Here is a 13,104-nt window from a genome sequence, read left to right on the forward strand (position 1 = left end):
TTTAGATTTACCGGTAAGCTGGAATCCATTTTTGGCAAGACCTTTTTGCTTTGAAAAGGCCCAGGAAACAGGCAGAGCTAACGACACAAGAGGCTGGAGGTCAACACCAAGCAAATCAGGCACTTTGGAGACAGCTGTGTAAACACGTCCATCAGAAACAACAACATACGAATGAATGTCAAATCCATCAATCTGTTGGTTGTTAATTTTACCTTCTATACGTCCATTTATGCGCTGTGCCACACCTGAAATTATTTACGACTTATCTGAATCATTTTTTTTTTTTACATTTTCAAGAAGCTCAATCATTGGGTAGTTAAAAAAAATAAAAACTAGGAACTTTAATGTAAGTCAAAAAGATAAGGGAACAACCTTCTTAAATACCATTTATAAAATTGAACATTTTAGCTGGTCAGTAGCGTAGGAAGGGGTAAGGAAGGGGGGGGGGGCCGGTGGACCACCCCGGATGACAGCCCTGGAGAGGTGACAAAAATTGGTATAAAAGGACTAATTATTAATTAGAGCCCACCGTGCAAAAAGTGGGGAAGCAAAATAACAATGTTACTTAGCAGTTTTCAAATTTGTTGGCAGATTTTGTCTGAAAATGCATATATATATATATATAAGTATTTTAGTATAATGTTTGACAGCACACCCGATGCCCCACACTTTGATCAAATGAGTGAAGTTAATTCGTTATGTGCACATTGAGAACAAGAAAGTTGAAGTAAAGGGGTCACTTTTAGGCTATTATCAGGTTACAAGAAAAAGAGCCGTGAACATTACACTGGATATTTTAAATGCAATTGAAGAAGACGGTCTGGATATAGCAATGTGGCGAGGGCAGAGCTACGATAACGCTCCAACAATGCCCGGAGTACATTCAAGAGTACAAGCTAGGATTCGTGAGCTTAATCCTAAAGCATTGTTTGTACCTTGTGCCAACAATTCACTAAATCTTTGCGGAGTGCACTCTTTTGCCACAGTTCCTTCCAATTTTTGGAACATTGGAAATGTTGTATGTTTTTTTTTTCTCATGCTCAATACAGAGATGGATTGTCCTCTTGGAAAATGTTGAAGTTACAGTCAAAAGACTTGCAGAAACAAGGTGTTGTGCTCACTATGAAGCTGTTAAGCCAGTGTATAAATGCTTTAAGAACATTGTTGATATTAGCCTCTGCAAGGGGCTGCCTTGACTCTTTCGGGGTACCTGCAAGACTGGGGACCTTGTGGTCCACTCTATTCCCACTTGAGGAGTGGCGTCCCTTGAAGAAATTATTGCCTAGTAAACGACACAGCATTCACACGGGATTCTGATTAATGGATAATTATTCTGGGCTTGGTATGTTTTGACGGTGGTTTTCGGGCTGAAAAATCTCTGCCTAGCTAGTTTGTCTACTATGGGCTACCTCCCCGTAGTAGCATAATATTTGTAGGCATGATTATATACTGAGTCGGAGTTAATAGGCTTGAGACTGTCTGTGCAGGATTTTGACTCTTGTTGATAGAAGAGTATCGCCAAGTGCTGAAAACCATGTTGTGACCAATATGGACCCAGGATTGCAAAAAGCCTCCATTTACACTGGAGGTCCCAGGGACTTCTTACTGTCCCTTAAGTGCTTTGGGGTAGACTTGAGAAGATATGTGATCCCCGTTCTGCACAGGTATCCGGGATCATTGTTTTTCCTGAGGCCAAAATAACCTGAAACTTTTCAGGAACTGTTCCTGAAACTTTTCAGGAATAGTTGAATACTAAACTTAAGAGTTTAAATTTGACAATGTGGAAGATGGTTGGAATAATTTTAGAAAAATAATTTTTGAAGTTTCTGAAGGTGTCTTAGGGAAGAAAGCTAGAATTGCAGCTAAGAATATTAGTGAAAAGGCTTTATGGTTAATAGAGAGGAGCCTTCCTTAACATCCAAGGTATCAAAAACTTTTTCATATTCCTCTATATCTTTTCTTGCAGCTCTATCTTGGTTTAGAAAATTCTCAAAATGTTCCGCCCATCTCTCTTTAACTCTTTCCTTATCACTAATTGTGACCCCGTTCCTATCTTTAACTGGGACAAGTCCAGATCGACTAATTCCTCTCAATTTATGAACATACCAGTACAAAATTTTACTATTATGCCGTCTAGCTGCATCTTCCAGATCCTCAGAAATTTTATCCATGGCCTCCACTTCACACCTCCTTAGTTCATATTTTAATGCTTTCTCCACTTTTATTTATATTCCTTTTGTTTTCGTATGATCTGTCGCTCAAATAATTCATGTACAAGCCCCTTCTCCTCTTTATTAAACATAAAGCCTTTTCACTAATATTCTTAGCTGCAATTCTACCTTTCTTCCCTAAGACACCTTCAGCATTTTCACAATTATTTTTCTAAAATTATTCCAACCATCTTCCACATTGTAAAATTTAAACTCTTAAGTTTAGTATTCAACTGTTCATGAAAAGTTTCAGGAACAGTTCCTGAAAAGTTTCAGGATATTTAGGCCTCAGGAAAAACAATGACCCCTGATACCAGTGCAGAACGGGGATCACATATCTTCTCAAGAGTAAATGGAGGCTTTGTGCAATCCTGGGCCCATATTGGTCACTATCAGCATAATCTAAGTCCATTAGACTTTTTCCTCCACATTAAATTCCGTGGTCTCCCATTACCTTTCCTGTGCTCCTTAAGACAAAGTCAATCAAAATAATCCATATAACGGGGGATAAAAAACAACCCTGCTTAGCTCTTGATTTAATACAAAACCAGCTGCTAACCTCATTTCCTACCTTAACCGCAGCAGTGTTATTTTCGTACATAGCACTAATCACTTTAATGTATTTGTCTGGTATACAGTACAGGGATAAGACCTTTGCTAAAGCTCTTCTATCAACAGAATCGAACGCTTGCTTATAATCTATGAAACTGAGAACCAACGGTGTTTGACAACTCAGGCATTTCTCAATTATTAACCTAAGAGTGAAAATTTAGACGACACATCCTCTACCTTTTCTAAAACCACACTGTTCTTCTCTTAAAACTGTGGCTACAGCATCTGTCAGTCTAAAATGTATCATATTACTAAGTAATTTGCTACCAACAGAAACCAGACTAATGCCTCGATAATTAACACACTCACTCTTATCACCTTTCTTATACAGTGGCTTAATTAAGGTTTTCCTAAAGTCATTAGGTACCTCCCCTTTCTCAAAAATCATATTGATAATCTTCAGTAACTTATTTCTAACCTCAGAGCCACCATATTTAAGAAACGCATTTACCACACTATCAGCACCTGGATCTTTGTTATTTTTTAATCGTTTTAGTACTGTCGCTAATTCTTCCTCATAAAACAAACCTTTCTTAACATCCAAGGTATCAAAACTTTTTCAATTTCCTCTATATCTTTTCCTGCAGCTCTATCTTGGTTTAGCAAATTCTTAAAATGTTCTGCGCATCTCTCTTTAACTTGTTCCTTATCACTAATTGTGACCCCGTTCCTATCTTTAACTGGGACAAGTCCAGATCGACTAATTCCTCTCAATTTATTAACATGCCAGTACAAAATTTTACTATTATGCCGTCTAGCTGCATCTTCCAGATCCTCAGAAATTTTATCCATGGCCGACACGTCACACCTCCTTAGTTCATATTTTAATGCCTTCTCCACTTTTATTTACATTCCTTTTGTTTTCACATGATCTGTCGCTCAGATCATACGATGATTTAAGCATCCTAGATGAAAGTGTGAAAAAGATGAATAAGCTTTTAGAGGTTTTGTGAGTTCAGGGTGCTAGAATAGGTTTGAAAATCAATGTTAATAAGATTGAAGTTACTAAGGCTAGGAATAAGTGAAGATGAAAAGGTGACATTGGGTAATAAAAACATTGATCAAGTGGGCAGCTTCAATTACCTTGGTAGTATTATTAGTAATGGCGGTGGGAACCGTGAAGATATTAAAAGTAGAATAGCCAAGGCTCATGGTGGTTTTTCACAGTTAAAAAAAGTTTGAAGAACAGGAAGATGAGTCTGCAAACCAAGATTAAAATATTAGAAGCTAGATTGATGACAGTGGTCAAATATGGCTCTGAAGCATGGGCGCTCCGAAAAGCGGATGAATATTTACTAGATGTTTTCCAGAGAAATTGCCTACGGATTGTTCTGGGTACCTGGCTGACTGACCGTATTTCAAAGTGTAGGATGTACGAAAAATGTGGTTCAATCCCGCTTTCTAGGGCTTTGGCTAATGAAAGAAAGTTTAAGGTGGCTAGGGCACGTTGTGGGGATGAAGGATGACAGATTGCCGAAGGTTATCCTTTTCGGCCAACCGTCTAGGGCTAAAAGGAAAGCAGGTTGTCCTCTTCTGGGGTGGGAGAAGGTCTTAAAGAAAGGTTTTAATGAAATGGAAACTTTCTGGGAGGGTGTAAAAAGGGAGGCTTTAAATAGATTGGGATGGAGGAGGAGCGTGCCTAGCTTTATTGGCCTCAGGCTGTTTGGTGCTGCGATGAGTTGTTAGTAGTAGTAGTGCTAGCAGTAGTAATGTAAGCCACAAATTAAAATGATGTTGTTTGATATTGTAATAATAATGTTTATATATATATATATATACATATATATATATATATATATATATATATATATATATATATATATATATATATATATATATATATATATATATATATATATATATATATATATATATATATATATATATATATATATATATATATATATATATATATATATATATATATATATATAAATGTTGTATTTTGCCTAAATTTTTGTAAGTTATCTACATCAAAAGGTTTCCATACCAATGCTATACAGCACACATTTTACTTAGCCTTTCACTCCTTAATTCAAACACTTCAAATAGCTTTTTTTAATTGTACGTTTCCATCATAAACAACTATGAATCAGTAATGTTCAAATGTTTGTTGTGCGTGGGGGTGTTAAGTTGAAATTCCGCCCCGGGTGTCACAAGACCTTGCTACGCCAATGGAACTCGTGTTTTATTATAATCAATTCTCTGGTATGATTTAGAAATTTTCTGATATCAAAATCTACGCGATGTCAGAAATCATGAAGAAAATAGTAGCCTACAATCAGGAAGTTTTTAGAAGACGGTTTATGAATTTTGCATAAATTCAAAATTTAATTTTCAATGCTTTGTGTATAACCTACTTGGGAGTTTTTCCCTGATGTACAATGAAAGAAGAAGCTTTATTGGGTACTTTTTAAAATTTAAGCAAAACTCTATAAATTTTAAAATTCTATAAAAAGCAAAATTTTAAAATTTAACCATGAAAACTCTATACCAGAGCTTTAATTTATAATGCTGTTTTTTGCCCGCTTATTATTTATCTACCTCTGCTATTTTTACTATAGAAATAAGTTATTTAATTTATAAATAAAATATTTCATTTGTTTGTAATGTTAATTACCTTTTTTGAGAAACCTAAAACCTATAAATTTTACTGGAGGCTAGCTTAAAAGATTACTTACTACCCAGAAACTGCCAGTGATTTAAAATGCCCACTGAATATTTAAATTTCACGTAACATTTAAATCCCAATGCAATATTTTAAATTTTGTTAAGCAAAAAAAAAAAGATCTCGTAAGAAAATTAAAAAAAATTCCTATTAAGCTATATCAATAAAAAACAGACAGCAATCTTATAATAAAAAAAATGATGTTCAAGCAATAGTTTCTAAAAGTGATAATAAAATCGGTATCAAAAGCTAAAACGAGTAAAAAAGAGTCACGAAGTCTTAAAATAAATGGAACCAAAACCGAAGAAGGATTGCTAGGAATGAATAGATGAAACCTAAAGTAAACTGAAACTCAACGTTTGTGCTGTACCCACACCCTTCCTTAAAGCTCTCTAAAGGTTAGAGTGTCATCTTCGGTATACAGAAAACGACATAAATTTTTAACGATGTTTTTTTTATTTATCAAAATATTAGAAAAATTAACACTTAAAAATTTTCCAGGAAAAAAAGTCTTCTCAGAAGTAGATACACATTTAACAACCAATAATATTTTAAAATTATTTTTTTCACTGTTTTATAAAAAAAACTGAAATAAAAAATATAATATTTAAAACAACAATGGGCAATTTTGCAGCAATCCATTTGGCTTTCCATAAATCGGAAAGCTCCCGGGCTAGGGGGCTTCAAGAAGGTGGCACTCCAAATCTTATTTTTGTTATCTTAAGTTAATAAAAAATTCTTCTTTATTATTTTTTTTTTGAATTTTTATTTGCTTTGGGTTTGCTTATCACTCATTGCGATTTTTGTTCGTTTTAAACCTGAATTCAAACATGACATATTTTTATGCATTTTTTGTCACAATATTGCTCTTAACTTTTCACGAAAAGTCTGTTATCCTTACAAAATTTAAAATTATCATTCTTAGTCATAATCAGTTTTTGTAGGCAGGAGAGGGTCGAGAAGTGAGGTTATTTGAAGGGTGAAAATTTTATATTCTTGTGCTTGAATCAAATATATTATTCATTTTGTTTCAGTCGTAACCTAGTGAATGCTTTTCATGTTTCCAATATGTATCCAAATATGTATTCAATATGTATCTAAAACCTCCTGTTTTAGCTGCTTATCGCATCGAAAATACAGGCAAAAGATTTGGATTTAAGTAGCTAACTTCTTTTACAATTGAAAAAACTTATACAAAGCTTTTACTCCCTTATCCAATTTTGAAAATTATTCCTGACCCCCACTGCTTGCGTTTCTTATTCACACTTCTTTTCTTCTCTTTCTCTTGCCCCTCCTTCCCTTCACTTTCTCTCTCTTTCCTCCTTCCGTTTCTCCCTTTCTTTCTCTATTAAAATGCTGATCTTTTGGTAGTGCTTAGTTCAAACTTGATATGATAATTGGGGAAAAGGTTGACGTACCATCTTGTAAACACGATTTTCCATTTCCATAGTAGCCCATGCCACATTCGCAGCAAAACCCTGGGTTATAATCCAAACAAAATGCAGCTGAATGACACACAGTTCCACCAACATCACAACTGTCTGCACTATTTGGGTCAAATAAGGCTGAGTCTCCAATATTTAAGTCTGGTATTCCAATCCCATATTCTGATGAAACATTGCTAATTTGGAAAATCCAAAATCCAGGAACACCAACATTACTCAGTCTGAAAGTTATAAATAGTTAGTGCAGTAGCTAACTTAAATAAATTTATATATTTTATGAATTTTAAGTAGCTAACTTAAATGTATCTTCTAAAAATACATTTTAAGAAGAGTCCAGTTTATTTCAGCGTGGAGAGGGGGTGGGGTGCTAGGAACAAGGCTTTCTTACAGTAACAGTATAAAAATAATGATAAACAAAATTTACAAAATTCTGCTTTTTTACGAATTTTCACGGTTGACAGAAAGGGTTGGAACTTTTTTCAAACTTTTTAAAATGCTTAGCTTTTATAAAATTTTTACCAAAATTTTTCGTAATAGTTGCAAAGAAAAGTATGGGGAAGAAGAATAAAAGTACTTGAAAATTCGAAAGAATTAAATCGGAATCAGTGATAGCTGGGATATTTTGAAGGCTATCAATAAATAAAAGAAATGTTAATGAATTTTTTCTGATAAGTGAATTTGTTGTTATTGTAAATAGTTTAGAAGGGGAATGGTGCAGCAAGGCTACTGAAAAAGCTGACCCACAGGATTCCACTTGAAATTGCTTCTGCTTTAAAACATAAATTGCTCATTCTGAAAGTTAAGAGTGGTATAAGAGGCGTGGCATATGTTTTTTCAGAGGTCCAGATGGTTTCAGAGGAAGAGCTTTATCTATGAGAAAGTTTTTATTTTACAAAACTATCAAAACAAATTTCAACCCAAATTACCAAACCATACTTCGATTTAATTTCACACGTTATTAAGAGGCTCTGAATTCTCCACACCCAATCGTAGTATTTTTCTAGTAGGCTATGTTTAATTACAGAAGAAGTCTGATTAGATAGTGATGAAACGATGCCCTATAAAAAGTATGGGTTAAAAGTTTGAAAAAGATTTCCATTGAAAGGCTTTTATATACCGTCGTACTCAAGACCGGAAGAAAATAAACCAAATTTCCTTCACTTAAAAAAATAACGCAATAAAAGCCAAAATATCAAAATGAAAACGCAAGTTGCACATAAAAGAGACATATCAAGATTGAATATCTTCGGAGGACGCCTACGCCATTTAAAACTATCTTTCTATTATGTCCCTGAATCCTAATTTACTTGCTTCATACAAAGTTCAGTTCAGTTCATTTCACTTTTATTTACAACCGGAAAATACATTCAACTAAACTACCAGTGCCCGCCCCAAAAAAGGTACAAAAAGCACTTGCGACTGCGCGGGTACATATAACTAACTTTCTAACTATTAATAACTAAATACAAGGAGATAAAAAAAAGGATAGCATTATATTACCAATCTCTCATCAACTCATAATAATAATTATAAAAAAAAAACTTGCTTTGAGCCTGGACATAAAAAATAACTTTTCAACTTACTTTTAAACATATCCAAGTTCATCATAAGAAAGAAAAAATCCCCCATGTAAGTAAATATTACAAGTTGAATAGAAACAGAGATTGATTGGTTCAGGAGTAATTCAGGCCAGTTTAAGAAGATGTCGAGATACAGACGCTATAATTTCAATGAATTAGGTTCTCTTTTCTTCTGGTTACAAATTTATAAGATCACTATAAAATTAAAACGGCTCTTTATAATGATAAGTTTGACGGGAGCCAAGAAAAAATTGCAGCAAATCTGAGCAGATTTATTTTACTTGAGTTCTAAAAGGAATAAAATATTTTCAGTGTGATTTAGCAGCTTACGTAATATATCGGCCACTGTGCAACTTTTAACTTAATTAACGAATGTTATGGACAATATTAATTTTGAGCTATGTTAAAGCATTTGCAGTATGAATTGGCAAAAATAGAATTGGCTAAAAATTCATTCTGAAATCTAGAGCCGATATGCACTTTGAAATTTATTTTCATGGGGATGCAAATAATAAAGCAAACACCAGCAAGCAATTACACGTATGAATAAGCAATTATGGGATAAATTGTTTGAATCTCAAGAATTTTCTTAGGGAGAGGGATATGATCCCTAAGCCACTGAAGTTAATACCTGCATACGATTAATTCCTTAAATAATTAATTCTAATTATTCATCTTCTTGATTTAAATCCCAATAAAACCTTAACAAAGAGGTAAAAATACATGCTAAATTTATCGAAAAAACTGCTCAATTTTCCTGCCTAAAAAAAAGAAAAGCGACTATTTGATAAATACAACAATCAAAACAAGGCAATATAAAGTAATTTCATCAGATTTTTGTGTTTTTAGATCACATATCAAGCAGCAAGTTGGACACAGAGTGTTGAGAGTTTCAGATGGTGTCAGGGGAATGTGACTTTCCTATTAAAAGTTGTTTTTTTTTGTACAAAACTAGCAAAACAAATTTCAACACAAATTACATAATTGTATTTTGATATAATTTTTCGCATTCCAGAAAGACGGTCTGGATTACCCAACCCCTATATTTTATCAAAAAAATAAAATAAATAAATAATATTTAGCATTCACTACGGGAATTTTGCACAAATACTAAATCAATCTTAAAAAATTTATTTTTAGTAAATGCTATCTATTTATCAATCTATATAAGGACAAATAAACTATATTTTAGCACATTAGAGTTAAAAAGGACTGTCAATTTCAAAGTTAAATACCTGTCTAAGTTTCGAACTTGATCAGTTCCTGATCCTGTAAGACCATAATACATTCCATCACCAGAGGAAAAACCGGCTTGACCTTTGGCATCAGGTTGACCACTTGACTTTCCAGTTCCTTGTACCCACCTAAGTCCACCTAAAGTGTATATGGATATGGCAAAACCGACTGTTCCATCTGTTGCAATCACGGTTTGAAATGTGTTTGTTTTATCTGCACCCTGTTCGTAGTAGCCAACCCTGTCCCAAGTAGCGATAAAAACTAAAGCTGCTTTGTAATTTCTTGAAGAAGTGAAGTGTCTTCGAATATACGAATTTACGCGTTGAACGAGCACGGAATCCGTGGTTGAACTAAAAAGAAAGAAAAAACGAAAAATTAACGCCATGTTTTGGTTATATAATGGTTCATTCTAACTCATCTAAATTTTCCTATTTAGGATTTTTAACCAAAGTTATAGCAGAGAAATATATAACATATCACCCCTTTTTTATGTATATTACTTTGAGATACTTTCTCTATCTTATTGTTATTTATTTTATGTCTTTATGTTATGAAAAAACTTTAAAATATAAATATTATCGATCATTAGTTAAGTTATTTTTGTATTACTGTCAGTATATAGTACATTTTTGTATGTAAAATGTAGTATCATTTTCCATATATTTTGTTATTTTTAGTTTTATTACTATCATGTACTATTATATTGCAGATTAGTATCTAGTACAGCACAAGGGTTTTGGGACACTTTTCTTATTTAATACAAAATAAAATTAAAAATATTTCTTGGTCGTGGTGGGGGTATTCGCCGGGTGGGAGGGGTAAACGTCGGCCACCCAAAATTATACCTCTGGCTTCTTCCTTCTTTATGGTTGTATTATTGACTGTGCGGAGGTAACTTGAATTTATAGCAATCGTTATTTCTTAGATTTTTTTTAAATGATGAAAACAAAGGTGTTACAAAGAGTATGATGTACATGCAGTATTATTAGTTTTTCCCTATTTCTTGTTTGTTGTCACATTTTTTACACTCCAAATATGCTGTATTAAAATATCGTTGAAACTCTGCAAAGTTTTTAATTTGAAATGAGAACTACTATAAAAATGTGAACCATTACAAGAAATATGTTTGACCTTAAAGAATATATATTTCCTGAAAAAAAAATCTAATTGACATTTAGTGTGGTTTCTAAGCTACGTTCTATGTTGGTAAGAACAATGGCTTGGAAAGATCCGAATAAGTTTTTTTGAAAGTATTCCTTAGGGAGCCTAGATGCTGAGTTTAGATTGAGTTATTACTCTTCCAACACATTTATAACTCCAGTAAAAACAGAGAATGCATATAGAGAAGAAGAGAAAAATTGGACTCTCACACTTAGCATATTTCTTATAAAGGAAACTGAAAAAGCAAATTTTCTAGATTATTATTATTGGTAGAGTAACCTCTACTATTTGTCTGCATTGGTGGTACAGCAGATTAGCCAAATACACAACAGAGTAGGAATTTATTTGTATTCAAAATGGAAAAGTTTTTTATAAGCTTGGAAAAAGTTGGATTGTTTTACTATATAAACGGTTTTTTGGAATCCATGTTTCCTAATTGTCTAAGGAAGTGGTCTCTAGACGCAATTGAAAACAGAAGACAGTGGAAATTCTGAAGGGAAGCTTTCTAGGTCGAATCGATAGATTTTTCCTTGGTTGATCAAGTAAAATATCCGCAAAAGCTTAAAGATTTATAATTCAAAAAAAAAAAAAAATATTAGTTGGAGTGCCTTTCGGCCAATATTTGAGAAACAATAATGGTTGGAACCTTTTGTATTATATTAAATAATAAACTTGGCTAAGATAGTATTTCCTTACATTAATGTTACTCATCTTAAAGTGGATTATGGTTGGAACCTTTTGTATTATATTAAATAATAAACTTGGCTAAGATAGTATTTCCTTACATTAATGTTACTCATCTTAAAGTGGATTAATGGCCCAATAATACTTAGAGAAATCTGCCCTACAACTTACATTTTCGTTGAAATAGGTCTTCCCTCAATGTTCGAGGAACAAGTGATTGCCACAATTACTGCTCCGAAGCGAAATAAAGAAATTTTTAGCAAATAAACGTGCATCCCAAACAATCATTTTGGGAAAAATACAGTTTTTTCTTATAAACGGTGGACTGAAACCTCTGCATTAAAATTCTGTGATATTATTAAACTTGATGGGGGAATGTTGGTCAAGATACCCCTCCCCCTTTGGTAGTGTTTTTTTTTTTCGTTTTCCAAAAATCAAGCAAATTTTCTCAAGCTTGCTACTTTTAGGGGAAGCTTTAAACTCAACGAATCGTGCATGTATACCAATCTACTTAAAAAGCTTACTCTTTTGATATGCATGTCGTTTTCAAAACTTATTTTTTCAGAGTTTCGATTGTCATTAGCTCAAATCGCTCTTTGCTTACAGCTTGCTGCTACAAATTGGTTGATAAACAGCTTGTGCTGCATTTTGAGTTTTTCTTTTTCATTTAGCTCACACAATAGTCATATTTTTTCATTTACAGTAGGTTCAAAGGGGACGGTAAATGAGCTTAGTTCACATACAACGTTCATTAGAAAGAAATAGCACGTCTCCAGGACGCATCGTCATTAGATTTTCTTTACTTCTAAACTACTGGGATACACAGAAGAAAGACAAGAGCGTTGAGGAAGAACCTATTGAGACTTTACTCTGACTTTCGATTAACTTAGAGTTAGTAGCGTGTCTTTTGTGGAAGGAAAACCGTCTTAATTGAAAGTCTTTTTTATCGGAAAATCTCCTCGAGGCAAGGAAATCCTAGCCTTTAACATTGGAAATATGATTGAAACCTTACAAGAGTATTTTTTCTGGTAAAAGAAGAGAACTACATATTAAATTCAATATATTGTATTTGTTTTTCCTTAGACATAGCCTGATACTAAATGTAAAATTTATATCAAAATTTAAGATATTCTAAAATGAAAGAAAACCGTCACAACAACATACGTAACATTGAGCGATACTGATTTAACTAACTTTTTTATTCAGATATTGGTCCACAGATGACGACAAAATAATCTAGTGATTTTTGTTATTATATTATTCTTTGATTGCTCATTTGTACTATTCTTTTTCTTCAAACACTCTTTGTGTCTTTTTCACTACTACTATAAAGCTTCACTCTTACCCATATTGCTTATCAAACTTTCAAGTTATTACACTATTTTTGATGATAAATAAATAATAAATAGGACCAATTTTACTTTAGTCCAAGACAAAGAATGTTTCTTTCTGTCAATTATTCTGTATATGAGGAGCTGCCTCCCCTTTATCACCCTGGTCTTTAAACT

The 13,104-nt window shown here is 33.2% G+C and overlaps 1 protein-coding gene across 4 annotated transcripts in view; it reads right to left on the minus strand.

The window, feature by feature from the left end:
- The window catches only part of LOC148950156 (nidogen-like), a 364,016-nt gene that overhangs the window by 215,236 nt on the left and 135,676 nt on the right, over positions 1-13,104 (minus strand). For all 4 annotated transcript variants that reach the window (XM_089092178.1, XM_089092180.1, XM_089092177.1 and 1 more), the window contains 3 exons: positions 9,751-10,101; positions 6,909-7,156; positions 12-245 (listed from right to left, as the gene is read on the minus strand). In XM_089092178.1, the coding sequence (XP_088948304.1) occupies positions 12-245; positions 6,909-7,156; positions 9,751-10,101 (833 nt within the window). The remainder of the gene's footprint in view (positions 1-11; positions 246-6,908; positions 7,157-9,750; positions 10,102-13,104) is intronic.

This window comes from Artemia sp. Qi Xiang Cuo, chromosome 7, assembly GCF_049724085.1.
Source record: "Artemia sp. Qi Xiang Cuo chromosome 7, ASM4972408v1, whole genome shotgun sequence".
In the NCBI taxonomy this organism is placed as follows: domain Eukaryota; kingdom Metazoa; phylum Arthropoda; class Branchiopoda; order Anostraca; family Artemiidae; genus Artemia; species Artemia sp. Qi Xiang Cuo.